We start from the raw sequence: 18,573 nt of genomic DNA on the forward strand, positions 1-18,573 counted from the left end.
AACTCTCCAGGTGGCTCCCACCATGTAATGTGGAGATGCTATCAGCATGTGTCATACACCAAAGGGAACAAGGAAGCATGGAGCAAAGAGCAGGGAACGTATGGATGGTATGATAAGCATGAATATTATTTGCTTTTAATTTTTTTTAGCCTCCAGTTTGCGTTCTCTGTAAAACATAAAAAAAATATTCATTATACATCTAAAATAAACCAAAGCAACGTTCTTCAAAGAGAACCCTTCAACTGGTTTATCAGTTACTGCTGTGGTCCTATGCTGTGTAGAAATTATACACCAATGCATGGCACCAAGACTATATTAATATAGGCAAGTAAGAGATTTAAAAACCGGCAGCAAGTTTAATTCTTTGAAAATAATAATAATAATAAAAAAAGTTCCTATAAACCAATGACACTGTCCGATTTTTGTTTCTCTTTGAGATACTCACTTCTGGGCAGAAGTCACAAAAAAGTCCAAACTACATGTCATCGAAGGACAGGGTGGAGAGTTGCCTCCTGTCGTGTTAGGGGAAAGGTAGGCGAGAAAAAGGACCGGCCCATTTCAGGGAGGCGTAGGACATGAGCGGCAGCAGCTTCCAGCCCTGGTGACCCAGCGTACCATCAACTTTTATGAGAAATGGTGCAGCTTCAGCTTTGTTGGTTGTGGAGGCACATAACATTGTGGTAACAGGAGAAATAGTCGCAATAGAAATCAAGTCCTAAGGACCAACCTTGCCCCCAGCACACGGCTCTGATAACAGGTGTCTGTAACTTTGAATGGTCATCCTGATGTCCAATACCCATGTCCCTCGGGTGTTCACAGTACAGCCACTGCATCCTATGACTGGCCCTGTATTCGCCTGGGATGCCAGGGTTTTGTGTCTCCTGAAGTTTAACAGAAAAAAATACAAAGAACACTACAAGGGCAGGACTGCGAAAGAGACCTTCAAGAGCCCCATTCGGATTTTGTCTCTCCTCAATGTATCCTCATGGACTTTAGGCTCATCCTCACTTCCCATCTTGGCTCATGGACTGATGTCCCCCATCAGCATCTCCCACAAGCGACGATGCAAATGCGGACTGAACAATCTGAAACCCAAAGGACTCTAGTATAGACATGTTCTGTTGAGGTGAAAAGGGGGATCCCAAAGCGGGTCCCAAGGCAGGACCCAGAGCGGGCCCCAGAGCTGGGCCTAGGGCAGGGCCCAGGGTGGGTCCAAGTGCCGGGCCCAAGGCAGGACCAAGAGTTGGGCCTAGGGCGGGTCCAAGAGCTGGGCCAAGGTCTGCCATATTGCCCCCCAAGGGTGGCATGTGAACCTTCTGGATGTGTTTGTTGAGATAAGACTTGGAGCGGAAGAGGCTGCCACATTCCTGGCAAGGGTACTTCTTCTCGGTCTCAGATTCCAGCTTGCTCTTCGCAGCAATGATTTCACAGGCGGTGAAGGAGCCATTGGTGTTCTGTTTTTCAGGTGTCTTCAGGTCGCTGGCATCCGAGAGCTCCCCATAGGAGTCAGAGCTCTCCAATGGCTCTTGATGTGGGCACTTCCCCTCTACAGGGAGGAAGACAAGGAAAATACATTATAAACCGCACATTGTAAAATGGATCTGTGTAACATTTAACCAAGAACACAGCAATGTATGCTCATTCTGGACAGCTCACTAATTTGACATAGGGAATTTATCAAGACAAATCCTGAGTACTATTAGCAGTAAATTGGCATTATCACTCTTAATAAACAAACCCATTAACAAGCTGCTAGGCTGCCTCTCACAGACATTTACCACACACTCCAAACTGCATCCACTCTACAAAATAATCTACATAAACTACCAATACCAGGAATGTCCATCGTAGGTTCAGAAAGGCTAGATGTGTGCCAAAATTTCCGAATAATTACTGGCAACATAAGCAATTTCAATTTAAATAATTTGTACAGAAATGTACATCAGGTGGATAGCCTGAATATCCAGTATAAATTAGGCCCTACTGGACCCAAGTCAGACATCTCTGAGCTACTCATTTAATAGCTATGATTGCAGCATCACAATTTAATGTACTAGATTTGAGCCATGCAAGAGAAATTGATTTTATGTTTATTTTCATAGATCGGAGACATCTGCCTTTTAGTCTGTGAACCATTTGTGTTGTAATCCGCCTTCCCAAAACCCCACCAATAAGGCATCAATTTCCCTAAATCCCCCAGTCATTCAAACACACCGACACAAGAATATTAATGAGCTGTGAGACAAAAAAAGCAGACAGATGTGATGCAGGCAAATGAAAAGAATTTGTGATTGCAAGCGCCCCTTCTTACTCTGAATCATCCATATTTGCCTATTATCGGATTTAGTGTGTGAATATACTCACTTATTTGAACACTAGAATAATTAATAGCATTAAGAGCACAAGTCCATACCTTTATTCTCAAAGGCTCATCTGCCTGCCCTGCTACCACATCCAGGTGCTCACAGATTATAATCAATTGGCTATTGGGGAATGATCTTCAACAATATGTCTACTTATTTTAGAACAGGACATTCCACTCATGATGACGCCATCCCTAAACAGAATCTCTAATATTTAAATGAAGATGTATGTTCCTGCTTTATGCACAATCCACAGCCACACCACCCACCCACCCAGCCCAACACGCTACAAGTGATTAAACATACTTTGATTGTGACACAACTGAAATGATGGACCAAAAAAAAAAAAAAAAAAACAGCTGAATGAATCCCTGTCGGGTGAAGAACTCAGTAGGCCATATTCACTGGCTACTATACTAAACTGATTACACTCTAGGTGTGCGACAATGTTTTAAAAAATAATAGTAGTTTGGCAGAATCTATATAACCGAGGTGAACAAACAATAAGGACACATACTCTCTTTAAAAATACATACAATTTGCTGTGTATCAAATATATTGTAATAGAATTTCGGTACTTTGCTCTACAATCTTTGCTTATCTTCTTAAGAAGCCAGCTCTTTGATGTTTGCACACCTGAAGCTGGGGAAGTGGTGTCACACTGGAGGATCAGGTGTATAGATCATTAGATCTATTGGCTTGCACTCTGAATGGGCTGTATTGTTGCATGAGAATCCACTATCAAATTATTCTATTTATGGCTGTGCTCAGTTAAGCGATTGTATTATGGGTTGGACAATACTCTCAACAATTAATGTACCCCATAGCTTGGTTTCGTAAAGAAGGCATTGATAGGTGGGAGACCAGTATATATATTTATTCTATCCCTGGCCTTGATTTCTCAGGGGACTGCAAATGGAAGGAAGGCTATTATTATCAATAATTATCACAGCCTTGATCCTGCTCTCTTGAGGGATTGCATTAATGGAAGGGAAACCAGCATCGATAATTATATGACATGCCTGGGTTTGTTATCTTAGGGTTTGCATTAATGGAAGACGAGTATCAATAATTATTACATCCTTGACCTTGCATTCTTGATGGATTGCATCAAATGATAGTAGATCAGCTTCATATTCACATGGGACTGTATTTAGGGATGACAGGCATGACTTTTTTTTTCCATTTCTAAACCTTTTGGCCTCATCCCATTGAGCCATAGTATTCAGACATTAAGCCCCTCATTATGAACTCGGCGGTTCAACAAAAGACCACCAACGCGCCAAGGACCCCGCTGGCCACATAATGATCATTCTGCTGGGCCGGCGGGCAGAATGAAAATGTCACTTACCCAGTGTACATCTGTTCGTGGCATCAGTCGCTGAGATTCACATGTTCTGCAATAGCTCGCCATCTGGTGTTGGGTCGGAGTGTTACAAGTTGTTTTTCTTCGAAGAAGTGTTTTCGAGTCACGGGACCGAGTGACTCCTCCTTCTGTGCTCATTGCGCATGGGCGGCGACTCCATCTTCGATTGTTTTCCCCGCAGAGGGTGAGGTAGGAGTTGTAATATAGTAATAGTGCCCGCGCAATGAAATGTGTAAGTATGTACCTATTAAAGGTTTAAATAATATATATACAAATGTACAAAATTGAAGGTAACTTCTGAACTGCTACAGGCTTCCGGGGAGGTGGGTGGGCACATGTGAATCTCAGCGACTGATGCCACGAACAGATGTACACTGGGTAAGTGACATTTTCAGTTCGATGGCATCTGTCGCTGTAGATACACATGTTCTGCATAGACTAGTAAGCAGTTATTTCCCCATAAGCGGTGGTTTAGCCTGTAGGAGTAGAAGTTGTCTGAAATGGAGTTCTTAATACAGCTTGACCTACTGTAGCTTGTTGTGCGGATAGCACATCTATACAGTAGTGTTTGGTGAATGTGTGAGGCGTAGACCATGTGGCTGCCTTACATATTTCATGCATTGGGATGTTTCCTAAAAAGGCCATTGAAGCACCTTTTTTCCTTGTTGAATGTGCCCTGGGAGTAATGGGCAGTTGTCTTTTTGCTTTAAGGTAGCAGATTTGGATGCATTTAACTATCCATCTGGCTATACCTTGTTTTGATATTGGGTTACCTGCATGAGGTTTTTGGAATGCAATAAATAGCTGTTTAGTCTTTCTGATGTTCTTTGTTCTGTCAATGTAGTACATTAATGCTCTTTTGACATCTAATGTATGTAGTGCTCTTTCAGCCACAGAATCTGGCTGTGGGAAAAAAACTGGTAGTTCTACCGTTTGATTTAGATGGAACGGTGAAATAACTTTTGGTAAAAATTTAGGATTAGGTCGTAGGACGATCTTATTTTTATGTATTTGTATAAAAGGTTCTTGTGTTGTGAACGCTTGAATTTCACTTACTCTTCTTAGAGATGTAATGGCGATGAGAAAGGCAACTTTCCAGGTTAGGAATTGTATTCCGCAAGAGTGCATGGGTTCGAAAGGTGGGCCCATGAGTCTTGTTAGGACCACGTTTAGGTTCCATGAAGGAACAGGTGGTGTTCTTGGTGGTATAATTCTTTTAAGACCTTCTATGAATGCTTTGATGACTGGTATCCTATACAAGGAAGTTGAATAGGTAGTCTGCAGGTATGCAGATATAGCTGCAAGGTGTATTTTAATAGAAGAGAAGGCTAGCTTTGCTTTTTGTAAATGGAGCAAGTAATTTACTATATGTTTTGGAGTTGCGTGTAGTGGTTGTATCTGATTATGATGGCAGTAACAAACAAATCTTTTCCACTTACTTGCGTAGCAGTGTCTAGTGGATGGCCTTCTGGCCTGCTTTATGACTTCCATACACTCTTGGCTAAGTTGTAAGTGTCCGAATTCTAGGATTTCAGGAGCCAGATTGCTAGATTCAGCGATGCTGGATCTGGGTGTCTGATCTGTTGGTTGTGTTGCGTTAACAGATCTGGTTTGTTGGGCAGTTTGATGTGGGGTACTACAGAGAGATCTAGCAGTGTTGTGTACCAGGGTTGTCTTGCCCACGTTGGTGCTATTAAAATGAGTTTGAGTTTGTTTTGACTCAATTTGTTTACTAGATAAGGAAGGAGAGGGAGAGGAGGAAAAGCGTAAGCAAATATTCCTGACCAGTTCATCCATAGGGCATTGCCTTGGGATTGCTTGTGTGGGTATCTGGACGCGAAGTTTTGGCATTTTGCGTTCTCTTTTGTTGCAAATAAGTCTATTTGAGGTGTTCCCCAGAGTGTGAAGTAGGTGTTTAGAATTTGTGGGTGGATTTCCCATTCGTGGACTTGCTGGTGATCTCGAGAGAGATTGTCTGCTGTTGATTCTGGATCCCTGGAATAAACTGTGCTATTAGACGAATTTGATGGTGGATTGCCCACTTCCATATGTTTTGAGCTAATAAGCTTAACTGCGTTGAATGTGTTCCTCCTTGTTTGTTTAGATAATACATCGTTGTCATGTTGTCTGTTTTGACAAGGATGTATTTGTGGATTATGATTGGTTGGAAAGCTTTTAGTGCTTGAAAAACTGCTAATAATTCTAGATGATTTATATGCAGTTTTGTTTGATGTATGTTCCATTGTCCTCTTATGTTGTGTTGATTGAGATGTGCTCCCCACCCTGTCATGGAAGCATCTGTTGTTATTACGTACTGTGGCACTGGGTCTTGGAAAGGCCGCCCTTTGTTTAAATTTATACTGTTCCACCATAGAAGCGAGAGGTAAGTTTGGCGGTCTATTAACACCAGATCTAGAAGGTGACCCTGTGCTTGAGACCACTGTGAGGCTAGGCACTGTTGTAAGGGCCTCATGTGCAGTCTTGCGTTTGGGACAATGGCTATGCATGAGGACATCATGCCTAGGAGCTGTAGTATTGTTCTTGCTTGTATTGTCTGATTTGGAGACATGTGTTGAATGACTGTTGAAATTGTGAATTCTTTGTGGAGTTGGCGTTGCTACTCCTTTTGTCGTGTCTATTATGGCTCCTAGATATTGCTGTACTTTGCTTGGCTGAATGTTGGATTTTGCAAAGTTGACGGTGAACCCTAGTTTGTAGAGGGTTTGTATGACTTGATTTGTGTGGTTTGAGCATTGTGTGAGCGAAGTGGTTTTGATTAGCCAGTCGTCTAGATACGGGAATACATGTATTTGTTGCCTTCTGATGTGTGCAGCGACTACTGCTAGGCATTTTGTGAATACTCTTGGAGCGGTTGTTAAACCAAAAGGCAATACTTTGAATTGGTAATGTATTCCTTTGAATACAAACCTTAGATATTTTCTGTGTGATTGATGTATTGGTATATGGAAATATGCGTCTTTGAGGTCTAGGGTTGTCATGTAGTTGTGTTTTTTGAGCAATGGTAACACTTCTTGTAGTGTGACCATGTGAAAGTGGTCTGATTTGATGAATGTGTTTACTACTCTGAGGTCTAGAATTGGTCTCAGTGTTTTGTCCTTTTTTGGTATCAAAAAGTACAGTGAATAAACTCCTGTGTTTATTTGTGTGCTTGGTACTAATTCTATTGCATTTTTTTGCAGTAGTGCTTGAACTTCTATCTCTAGAAGCTGTGAATGGTGTTTTGATAAATTTTGTGATTTTGGTGGTATGTCTGGAGGGAATTGCAGGAATTCTATGCAATAACCATGTTGGATAATTGCTAGGACCCATGTGTCTGTAGTTATTTCCTCCCATGCTTCGTAATATTGACCTATCCTTCCCCCCACTGGTGTTGTGTGGGGGGGGTGAGTGACGTGTGAGTCACTGCTTGTTGGTAGTGGTTTTGGGGCTTTGAAATCTTCCTCTATTCCTAGGGAATTGCCCTCCTCTATACTGGCCCCGAAAGCCTCCCCTGTACTGTCCCTGGTAGGTGGACGGTGCGGACTCTGAGGTACTAGCTTGTGTGGCCTGACCCCGAAACCCTCCTCTAAAAGGTGTTTTGCAGAAGGTGGTATAAGATCCTCTGCTCTGCGGGGAGTAGAGTGCGCCCATGGCCTTGGCAGTGTCAGTGTCCTTTTTGAGCTTTTCTATGGCTGTGTCGACCTCCGGACCGAACAGAAGTTTTTCGTTTACTGGCATGTTAAGTACTGCCTGCTGAATTTCTGGCTTGAATCCAGACGTTCTGAGCCATGCGTGCCTACGGATGGTAACCGACATATTAATGGTCCTTGCGGCTGTGTCTGCTGCATCCATAGAGGAGCGTATTTGATTGTTGGAAATGTTTTGACCCTCCTCAACAACCTGTTTTGCTCTTTTTTGTAGATCTTTTGGGAGATGTTCAATGAGATGCTGCATCTCATCCCAGTGGGCTCTGTCGTATCGCGCTAGCAGCGCTTGTGAGTTTGCGATGCGCCACTGGTTTGCTGCTTGGACAGCGACCCTCTTCCCGGCTGCATCAAACTTTCTGCTTTCTTTATCTGGGGGAGGTGCATCCCCAGAAGTGTGTGAATTTGCCCGTTTTCTGGCAGCCCCTACCACCACAGAGTCTGGTGGCAGCTGAGAGGTGATGAATACAGGGTCCGTAGGAGGCGCCTTATACTTTTTGTCCACTCTAGGCGTTACTGCCCTACTTTTAACTGGTTCCTTGAAGATCTCCTTTGCATGGCGTAGCATGCCTGGGAGCATAGGCAGGCTTTGGTAGGAGCTGTGGGTGGAGGAGAGGGTGTTAAATAAAAAGTCATCCTCTACTTGTTCAGAGTGTAGTTCCACATTATGGAACTGTGCTGCTCTAGCCACCACTTGTGAATAGGCTGTGCTGTCCTCAGGTGGTGATGGCCTAGTTGGGTATGTGTCTGGGCTGTTATCAGACACTGGTGCATCGTACAAGTCCCACGCGTCTTGATCTTGGTCATCGTGGCTCATGGCGGTGTGAGCTGGCGAATGTGACGGGGTGTAAGTTGGCGAAGCCGGAGTTACAGGTGGAGGCGAGGGAGGAGGTGTTACCTTCTTTGCTGTTTGTTGCTGAGGAGCCTCTAGTGCTATAAACTGAAGTGTTCTCTTTCTTTTGACAGGTGGAAGGGTACTGATCTTCCCTGTCCCCTGCTGAATAAAGATACGCTTTTGCGTGTGATCCACTTCAGTGGATTGCAGTTCCTGTTCGAATCTGTGTTTTTTCATTTGTGAAGACATAGAATGCTCTTCAGTATAGGAGCCTGAAACTGGGTCTGTTGGTGCTTTTTTCGGCTCCGAAAACCCTGTTGTTTGTCTTTTTGGCTCCGAGGTAACCTTCCTCTTCTTTTGTGCCGAAAAATCTTGGCCCCTATGGTCTTCGGCGCCACTGTCTCGGCGTCGATCCGTGTCGACACCGAACTCTCGGTGTCGATGCTTCTCTTTAGCACTCTCTCGGTCCCGAGGAGGCTGCGTGCCGGTGTCTCGACCGGAGTCGGACGATCTCGACACTGAATGGGCCTTTTTCGGTGCCGATTGTTGGTCACCGGTAATTTGGGTTGAGCCATGGCCGGTTGGCAGTGGCGTCCCCTGGGCCTTTTTGCCTTTTTTAAGTTCTGATCTCGACGTCTTACTCACAGTTTTTGTATTGTCGAGTTCGTCGGAGTCTGAATCCTTGATGGAAAAGGATTCCTCCTGTTCCTCTTCTGTCTCTAACTGTCGATGCTCCTTTGGCGTGGACGCCATCTGCAGTCTTCTCGCTCGACGGTCGCGCAGAGTTTTTCGGGACCGGAACGCCCGACAGGCCTCACAGGATTCTTCGCTGTGCTCGGGTGACAGGCACAGGTTACAGACCGAGTGTTGGTCCGTATAAGGATATTTGTTGTGGCATTCAGGGCAGAATCGAAACGGGGTCCGTTCCATCGGCGTTGTTCTCCACGCGGTCGGGCCGACTAGGCCCCGACGGTGTGCCGAAATCTACCCCGAAGGGCACCGAAGCGCTTCGATGTTCAATGCGTCGTCGTGTGTGTTTATCTCGAACCGGATCGCAACGATACCGTCGAAAATCTTCCGTTTTCAGCTATCTTTCCGTTCCGAAACTCGGAGCGACAGGAACACGTCCGAACCCGATGGCGGAAAGAAAACAATCGAAGATGGAGTCGACGCCCATGCGCAATGAGCACAGAAGGAGGAGTCACTCGGTCCCGTGACTCGAAAACACTTCTTCGAAGAAAAACAACTTGTAACACTCCGACCCAACACCAGATGGCGAGCTATTGCAGAACATGTGTATCTACAGCGACAGATGCCATCGAACACAGTGTTTCTGCCCGCCAGCCCAGTGGAATGCAGGGCCTGTACATTGACAATGTAGCAGTGTGGAGGGTGCAGCAGCATCTGTCGCGCATGTCACTGCCCATAAATCGTGCAGTGACGTGTGACAGGGCTGGGCATGGGGACCCCGAGGCACCCATTCCACCAGCCTTTCCCTGGCAGGGGAAAACCCCAGGGAAAGGCTGGTGAAATCAGGTACATATCCGGCGGGCAGCGCTGCCCTGTCAGATATGTAACTCCACCATTGCCAGGCTGCCCCCACCACCAGCATGGCGGCCCAGACTGCCGTGTTCATAATGAGGGCCTAAATGTCCTTGTTTGAAACAGAAGGAAGATCTGTATTAAGAATTTACACTTGAGCCACAAGGCAGTGGTGTTCAAGGACTTACTGGAAATCGAAAATCTTTTGGAAGCAATGATGCCAGCTGTGCTGTATCATGATTTGATATTTCCAATAAGTCAGATGCACTGTGGATGCAAGAGTGTCAGATTCAACCAACTGCGCGAGTTCTCTGTGGAACTAGGTTTACTGAGATTTTCTAGAAGTATCTTTGCTCATTGTCTCCCAAATCACAAGCAAGAATTGGCAGCTGCCACAACTTTAATCCCTAGTTGTCAAACGTTTGCTCTTCCGTTTGCCCTGTTTGTTCTAACTTCAATGATGCCTATTTACACAGAACATGCTCCTCCAGGAAATTGGGTAACTCCAGATACATGCATTGGGTTTTCTCTTAAGGAATGTAGAGGTAAGCTCAGAATCTCATTTGCCATGGTTTCCTAACTTCTATGGAAGTGTCCTACATCAAGGTGAAAAGCGGCTACTTTTTGTGCTCAATAAATACTTAATTCCTAAAAATAAAAAATAAAAAAATAAAAATAAAGGTGTCACTTGGCAAGCACACTCCATGCGAATTTAGGGCCAGATTTATCAAAAGGTTTTACCCATTCTGTGTCTATGGGAAAATGTGTTCATACATATGACCCGTAGCACTTAGGGCCTGATTTAGATAGTGGCGGATGGGTTACTCTGTCACAACGGTGACATCCCGTCCGGCTAAATGTAAATCCCATTATGTACTATGGGATTTAGATTTTTAGCAGACAGGAGATCCATCACCGTTGTGACGGAGTAACCTGTCCCCTAATATCTAAATCAGGCACTTAGTATGGTCTTTCTCTAGGTGGGCAACCTCATCATATGAGGTGTCATTTGTCTTGTGCATGTACCATAATTGACTTCTGATTTTTGAATGGATCAATAAATGAAAAGCATGGATAAGAAATGATGAGAATGGCATTCGTTCGAGCTGCTCATTCAAGCATCAGCCACTCTAGATGGACAACTTTTGGGGAGAAATGAAGGATCATGTTCTGCCTTGCAATTACGGATTAGTTTATGAAAGAGTACCACCAGAGATAAATAGGGAATCTAGTGTCCATTCATAATGAATCAACTACCTCTCTTCTGAAGAATCAAATGTAAGGTGACGAGGGAGCATGAGTCAGCACTGTCTCTCAACAAGTGGGCACTGCTTGGAAACGGGGGTGAGGGAGATCTTCTTGCCATGTTTCAAGTATTGCTCCTCTCCTAGTACACATTTTCACTCTGCTGAAATGGGAGCTTGGAGAAGACTCAAATCTAGTGGTCAGAGCTCAAGCTCTTTCCTTGGCATGTAAATAAATTATAGTACATGTTACATTTTTTATTTCAGTGGTCTCTTCTCGCAGATTTTTGGGATTCGTCTATTAGTTCAAATTTTGGCCGCTTTTAAAAGGACCTAGGCTTAGCAACAAAGGCCTCAGGTGCTTTATTTAATCATGGTCTCCACTGAAAAAATAAGAGCTCTTGGAGAGAAAGAGGTTTTAATCCCAACCCCTTACTGGTAGTGGTTCCTGTGGAGTTTTGGTGAGTGGGGTTATTTATTTAATTTTACTCTTTCAGAGGGCTTATCACATACTAGCAAGATGCAAAATAGTGCCCATAGCATGCCTTCCATTAACCATCACTTATAAGAGTGTGTAGGTGCGCTGAATCAATGTACTCATTCATACACTGAACATTTCTTAATGTGTCTCTTCTAGTGCTGAGATGCAGTCTGACCACTTTGTCCTCTACCTCTTAAAGAGTCCCTTTGTTGGGGAGGTGGTGTGAACCATTTTTCACCCTCTTTTAATTATTGGTATTTCCCTGGAAGGCTCATTCCAAAGTTCAGTCTTGAGGACACGTCTCCTGTGAATTCAGTTCAACAGACTGCACCCCTTACCATTGGGGTGGAGACTGTTGGATTTGGGGGGGGGGAGGTCAACTGTTTTTCATTCATTTCTCAGTGGCGTTCTATAATTATGAAGAAATTCTAGAGCAGATATGGGAATATGATCCAGTCTTTACTAGGTTCAGAAGCAAGTTCAGATGCTATTCCCAATAAAACCCAATTTTTTTGCCATTCTAGCAACGACTAACTCTAAGGAGAAGGCGATTGCCATCTTTATGCCACTGAACCACAAGCTCTTCCTGGCAGACTGAAGCAGCCTACCTTCAATCAGTGGCTTAGCTCAAGAGTAATAGCAGGACTGGAGTCCACAGAGACTCCATTTTATTCAACGGTGTCCCTCTTTTACAGAGACAACCTAGTCTGGATGAGCATACATTGGGGGCTATCTCTGACTGCAGCACCCAATCTCTCTAGTGACAGCCTCCATGGTTGACCAAGAAGGTAATTGTCTATACTTGTTCGGCTGATGCCCACTTTCTCACTAGCGATTCTAAATCTAAGAGGTAGACTCACACTTATCTCAGGGTTTGCTTCTTTAGCCCCTGAATAAATAAGTTCTGGCACTGAATGAGAGATCTGGCCACTGATGGTTTGAATTGTTGTTTGGATGTTTAAAGTAGTAAGAGGGGAGTTTTGTCTCTAGGCCGTGTCAGCTATTCTACCTCTACATAGAGAATTTCAATGGTCATGATAGAAGTGGATTGTTCCAGGCATTCAAGCAATGGGCTCTCTCTGGAGTTGGTGTTCTCTTGGAACAAGAGCGATAGGCTCTCTATTCTTACATCAGCTTCATCAAGGCCAATGTAAGTGTTGTCGGCATGCTCTTTCATTTACTTGAACCACTCTCACTCAAGTTACCATCGTGGAAGTGAGCAAGAAGAATTGCATTCTGATGTACTTACAAACCAACTATGCTTATAAACCATGCTGCAGCTGGTGAGTTCGGTAAACAGCTGTCATGCAACAGCTTTGCTTCTCTTTAGTTTGAAGAAATACTTATTGGGAAATTATCTGGCAGGTTTCTTTTTATGCCCACGAGTTTGGAGACTGTGAATCTTGAGAATTTAACGGTGATCATTTCAAGTTGAACCAAAATATATGAATGGACAGAAAATCTGAGATATGGTCAAACGTGTTACCATCTCCGTCTCACCAGTCAATGAAGTAAAAGTGTGCCAAAATACTCTAAAAATTCAATTTGCGGCTACTCCAATGCGGTCGTCCTATTACTGGAACAAAGGACTTTGCAAGAGTGCCTCTTAATTTTTTTGGGCAATCTGAAAAATGTGATTATAGGATTGTTCTTTCGAGTGGAGATTGCAATAGACTCCAAAGGGATGTTTAGGATAAAAATTCCATTGTCAGCAAAACCCAACATATGGAAGATTTTGAATCCTTGCAGTGACTGGTATGGGATGGTCACCAAACATCATGCCTGGCCAAATCTGCTAATATAAAAAAAAAATGATGCAGTCATCCCCCTGGCTGACCCCATCCTCTTAAGCCCAGTCCCACCTCCCACATCACAAAGTTTAATGTAGAGATGCAAAGTGCAGAGCTGGGTGTTGCTTGCCTTTGACGTCACATGTCCTGACGCAGTGGAACGCCACTCCCCCGTTCGAGATGGACTCCAGGTGTTGAGAGGCCTGGGGAAGCGGGGCGCCATGGTGGGTTTTAACATGAACCTTTAAGTAGGAGGCAGAGGAGAAACCTAAACAAGATAAAAGGAGATGAGATGCTGTCACTAGCACAGACAGACCTCCTCTTTCTAGCTCCTAATTGGCTTCCTCTTCGAAATGGATGTCAGCACTACCATATCTGGGATAAGCAGTGCCCTAGAACCTTAAAAACCCAACACAATGTCCCGCTCTGTGTGCAAACGAGGATCCTGGCAGTATCAAGGGAGGTAAAGCATTCATCAATTATGTGCTAGCAAAATGATCGGAACAAATGAAATCAAAGCAACACTTTTCATGGATAAGGAGGAGCAGCACGTCCACGACAGAACCTCGGAGTATAGAGCTAGGTTTCCTAAACCAAGACCAACTACTCCATACATAGGCTTGAAACTCTGTATCATTCCATCTTTCTGTGCCTTAAATTAGTGAGAGTACATCAAGCTGCCCTTCCTCCAGATTCTTGGCAAGTCTTGAATTGGCAGGTCATAGAATGGGATCACATATTTGCCAGGTATATAATGGATTAAATGGAAGCATAGGTGTATTCAGCCCAATACGTGCACAGACCTACCACTTCTGCGTACTTCCCTCGTCAGAATGTTTTCCTAATGCAACAGAGCCTTCTGCAGTCTAAATTCTCAACAATTTGGTTTTGGTTGTCTTCAACACATCTGTGCTCCCTGTCCCAGCAGTTTTCTTGTGTAGTTGCAGGGACTCCTGTGCATGCAGCAGGTTGCTGTTTTCAGAGGAGATCAGAGATGCAGTCTGCAGTTTTCTTTAGATGACCAGCAAACACTATAGTTGGAGTGCTTGCACATGTTCACCTAAGTGCTTTGCAATTCCCTTTCAACATCTGCTCTGAATAATTCAAACTTACTCGCAACAAAAAGCCAGGGCTCTAGTACAGCTGACTAAGGAGTTCTTGGTAATCGTTGTAAGAAATAAAAGGTAAATAAAAAAGCAATCCACAGGCTATGCAACCCAGGAATCATCCTTGGTAGATGATAAAAGATTCTTCTGTTGTGCACACCAGCATTTTCTGTGAAGTGCTCACACCACTGAACACTGGCTCTGCTCCAGGTGGCCAGCTCACACACCACGTTTTCACCTATACTGGCCATGCTGCCAAAGAGCATCAGAGTATCCATGGAGAAGCCTGATTAGCCTTATCCTACTAGAAGGCTCAATTGCCACCCACAGCTGAAGCCAGCTCTCCTCAATGCTAGATCTGCTCATAGGAGCTATAGATCCTGAAGACTTCACCAGACACCAGAGATGGATCTAGAATTTCCACTGGACTTAAAGCCACGGGTATTACTACAACATGCTTAAAGGATTCTCTAGGAGCTTACTATACTTGGACCCACCCAAAGGTATATTGTAGCAGCTCCTGGGCTGCAAAGAAGCCTAAACATAAGTCAAACAATGGCATCAGTGGAGTTGCTCACACCTTGGAGATATACTTAATGCGCCATTCAATAGTACAGTCTTATCCATCTAGGTGTAATCCTGCACCTGTGGAATGAGTAGGCCTCTGAGCAGGTAGAGCTTTTCCCTTTGGGTGTTGAAAGAATCAAAGGAGCAGCTCTGGAGTTACCAGCAGGGTCTTTGGTACAGGATGTCATGGATGAGCTGGTGTCTCATACAGGATTGGACATCAGTCCTGCTCAAGACCTTGGTGATCCAAAAGGTTACTTTGGGCACGTGGTGGCATCCTAGTATCCCTAATCATCAATCATCACACGGTGCTGCAGGTCATTCCCCTCAGGAGACTAACAACTTCAACACGAGGATCACGTGTTGAGTAGGATAATCCTTGGCATAATCTGCACCTCATGACCTTTGCATAATAAGGTCCAAGCTGTGTATTTGTCCAGGACCCTTACAATTGCTGTCTCAAATACAGCTGGACATAGTTGTCATTGTTCAGATTTCAGGAAGAGCTTATACATAGTCCTTTAACAGATTAAAAGTGCCTGTAACTCCCATTTTTCTTGGAGTGTCTATTCCGTCTCCATAGGACCTCAGTAATTGCTCTTCAACTGGCAACTCTTCCAGCATTCAGACATGCTTAGATACAAATGCTCAGACACGGATGCTACTCTTGGTCCAGATCCACTGCAGTGTTCTAGTATTTCTACCATTTCCTAAACACACCAGGCCTTTAAAAATGGCCAGACTATCCACTCTGACGCCTGCTAATCCAGCACCTGACATGCTTCCTACCCACTATGAACTGGAGGTTCACCTAGGCATAATCCCAACCCCAGAGATCCGACAGGTGGCGCTCCAATACATTTTACTGCTACTTGTTCTGCTTGCTGAAATCCAGTTTTCACATCAAGCGATAAGGTTATTTCTTTATCATTTTGAATGTTACTGAGTTAGGCTTGCTTGTCTTCAAACTGTTCAGGGGTGTAAGCAGTAGGCAATCAATTCCCCTCAGAAAGGAATTGAAGATTAACGTATCCAGAATTCGGCAATACATTGACTAGAAAACAAAAGCAAAGTCAAGTGTTTGGACTAAGTTCTCTTGGACTAAGGATACCAGGCGTCCTGGATTTCCCCGGACAGTCCCAGTTTTCAGGGTACTGTCCAGGTGTCCCAATGCTTTAGCTAATTTTGAATAAATGTTCCGTTTCTTTAGAGGAAGGTCAGGTCATCCTGCTAAGCAGAACTGAAAGGTATGCATTCCTTTCTACAAGTGCTGCTAATGTTTTACAATATTTAAGTAATGTATCCGCTTCTGCCAGGCAGCATAGCTGGTGTCTGGTGCAGCAGAAAGACTGAGTGGGCAGGAGTGAGCAAGAGGCGCAGGTCCTGCCATTGCTAATGTTAACGTAGTCTTGTAAGTAAGTGTGTGTGTGTGTGTGTGTGTGTGTGTGTGTGTGTGTGTAAATATATGTACTTTTAAATGTGTATACATATGCACACATTTACAAGAGTTACAACCCTATAGCGTGCACACACACTTTACAAGGCTATGCAAAAAATGGGACAGGCCAGATAGAAGTAAGGCTAAAGGATTTAGTCCTACTTTTATGTCTGACCTGTTCGGTTTTAGCTTATCAAAATCTGGTCACCCTAGGTGTTTCGAATAAGTTCTCTTACACAAGAAAGCCAACTTGTTGGCTAGTGTGGGCAAAGAGGTTTTACCAAAATACCCAGTCAGAGCCAACAGTTTGTTCTTCAAGGCAAAGAAGTCTACCAGTAGGATAGGCCCTCGATTGTGAAAATAATTGCCACAAGCTGTGACTCAGACCGAACTCTGCCTTCATCCATATGGACTCCTCAGCAAGAGGCATGCTGCTAGGACCTACTGAATAGCCTGGCTCTATTCCTCCCATCTGTCAAAGGAACCCCAGAACAGATTGTTCGAATCGTCCGTCAACTGCATGGAATTTTGCACTGCCTTGATAGACCACGAGCTAAAACTGCAAGATGGTTGCTTCAAAATAAGACAGTTCCCTCTTTTCCAAGGCCTCTTTGTTCTTCATCCCGTAAACATGCATGACATAGGCTCTGGACCACACAGTACAAAACTTCAGCTCTGAAAGGCATACATTAACAGTGAGATGCACAGTGCCTCTGAATCTCACGCATTAAAGGCAGATCACTCTGTGGCGAAACAAGGCCTCAGCCACCTAACCCTTTACCCTGCATCCCACTTCCTCAATGATATGCAGTCTCTTCCCATCAGAAGCTAGGGTTTTAAAAGGACAGGCAGCTGGAAGCAATACTGCTTTTATATATATATATATCCATCCTAGGCCCTTACTGGTTCAACAGGTTCTTGAAAAGAGAAAAGTTGAAGCTATAACCCCTATAGATCTTGTCAACAATGCAACCAGAAGACTGTGGAACTTATGGGTGCCCAATGTAAAACTCATCTAGAGGCCTCAGAAAAAAAATGTTTGTGTCGGACAGAATCACTACCACAATGGCCTGATATAAGTCCCAACTAGGCTCTGACAAAGTTGGCAGTGGTGTTGCACCTTTGTGAAGTCTATAATTCCATTCGCTGATGACACATTGCTGCTCTTCTCTTAATTAAGGTGACGAAATAGACCCAGACCTGATTAAACCGCGCCTGGGCGCAGTATTCAACTGGATATGCAAAAATCAACTCATGTGTAATGCAGACAAAACGGAGATCCTCTTCTTCGGCTTTGACTCTCCTTTCGATTGGTCTGTGCGCTGGCCAGAGAGTGCTCCCCCCTCTGTCCTCTCAATCTGAAGGGGTCAGAAATTTGGGGTTAAGTTTGATAATCAGCTCTGTTTTCCATCGCAAGTCTTGGCACAGCTAGGGACATGTTTTGGGCTTTTCCGCATATTAATAAAAAAAAAAAAAGGTTTGTATTTCCTTTCCTTGCTGGACAGGAAAATAGTGGTTCAGGCCTTAATCACCTCCAGGCTGGACTAGGCTAGTGTCCTCTACTTAGACCTGCCAGTCCATCTAATTAAAAGGCTTCAGGATGTACAAGATGCAGCAGCGCAGCTTCTTCTTAACCTCCCTTTGCGAACTGAGGTTCCCCCATAACTCTCCTCTCGCCACTGGCCCCCAGTCAGGAACAGATCCTGTTCAAGACACTCATTCTGAGCCATCGAGTCTTATATCATATAGCGCATCAGTATCTTGAAACCAGAGTACACGTTTATTCTACTACAAGGGAACTTCGCTCCCCTAAACTAGCCTTAGCTATATATATATATATTGCTAAGGCTAGTTTAGGGGAGCGAAGTTCCCTTGTAGTAGAATAAATACATAGAATATATATATATATACATACATACATACATATACTTACCAGGATGCCTGGCTCCTGAAGGATCCATCTCCCCCAGAAGACCTAAACATCTCAACCAGAAGGACGCACTAGATGGAGTTTTTTTGGTCGTCCTTATGTGCTTAACTGTGTCTTCTGTTTACAGTTGGTTCAAAGCCAGTAGGCTATTTCCTTTGCATCAAGAGGAATCATATTATCTTGAAATGTGCATTCAAATCAAACAGT

At 44.1% G+C, this 18,573-nt stretch overlaps 1 protein-coding gene across 4 annotated transcripts in view; it reads right to left on the reverse strand.

Moving 5' to 3' along the window:
- Nucleotides 1-336: 336 nt before the first annotated feature.
- The window catches only part of PATZ1 (POZ/BTB and AT hook containing zinc finger 1), a 45,641-nt gene continuing 27,404 nt past the window's right edge, over nt 337-18,573 (reverse strand). For 2 of the 4 annotated variants that reach the window (XM_069215069.1, XM_069215070.1), the window contains exon 4: nt 337-1,546. In XM_069215069.1, coding sequence (XP_069071170.1) covers nt 1,005-1,546 — 542 coding nt within the window. In that variant the 3' untranslated portion in view covers nt 337-1,004. Of the gene's footprint in view, nt 1,547-13,455; nt 13,594-18,573 lie in introns of all 4 variants that reach the window. The other 2 variants (XM_069215071.1, XM_069215068.1) reach the window with 2 other exon arrangements.

Source organism: Pleurodeles waltl, chromosome 11, assembly GCF_031143425.1.
Source record: "Pleurodeles waltl isolate 20211129_DDA chromosome 11, aPleWal1.hap1.20221129, whole genome shotgun sequence".
NCBI classification, from domain to species: Eukaryota; Metazoa; Chordata; class Amphibia; order Caudata; family Salamandridae; genus Pleurodeles; species Pleurodeles waltl.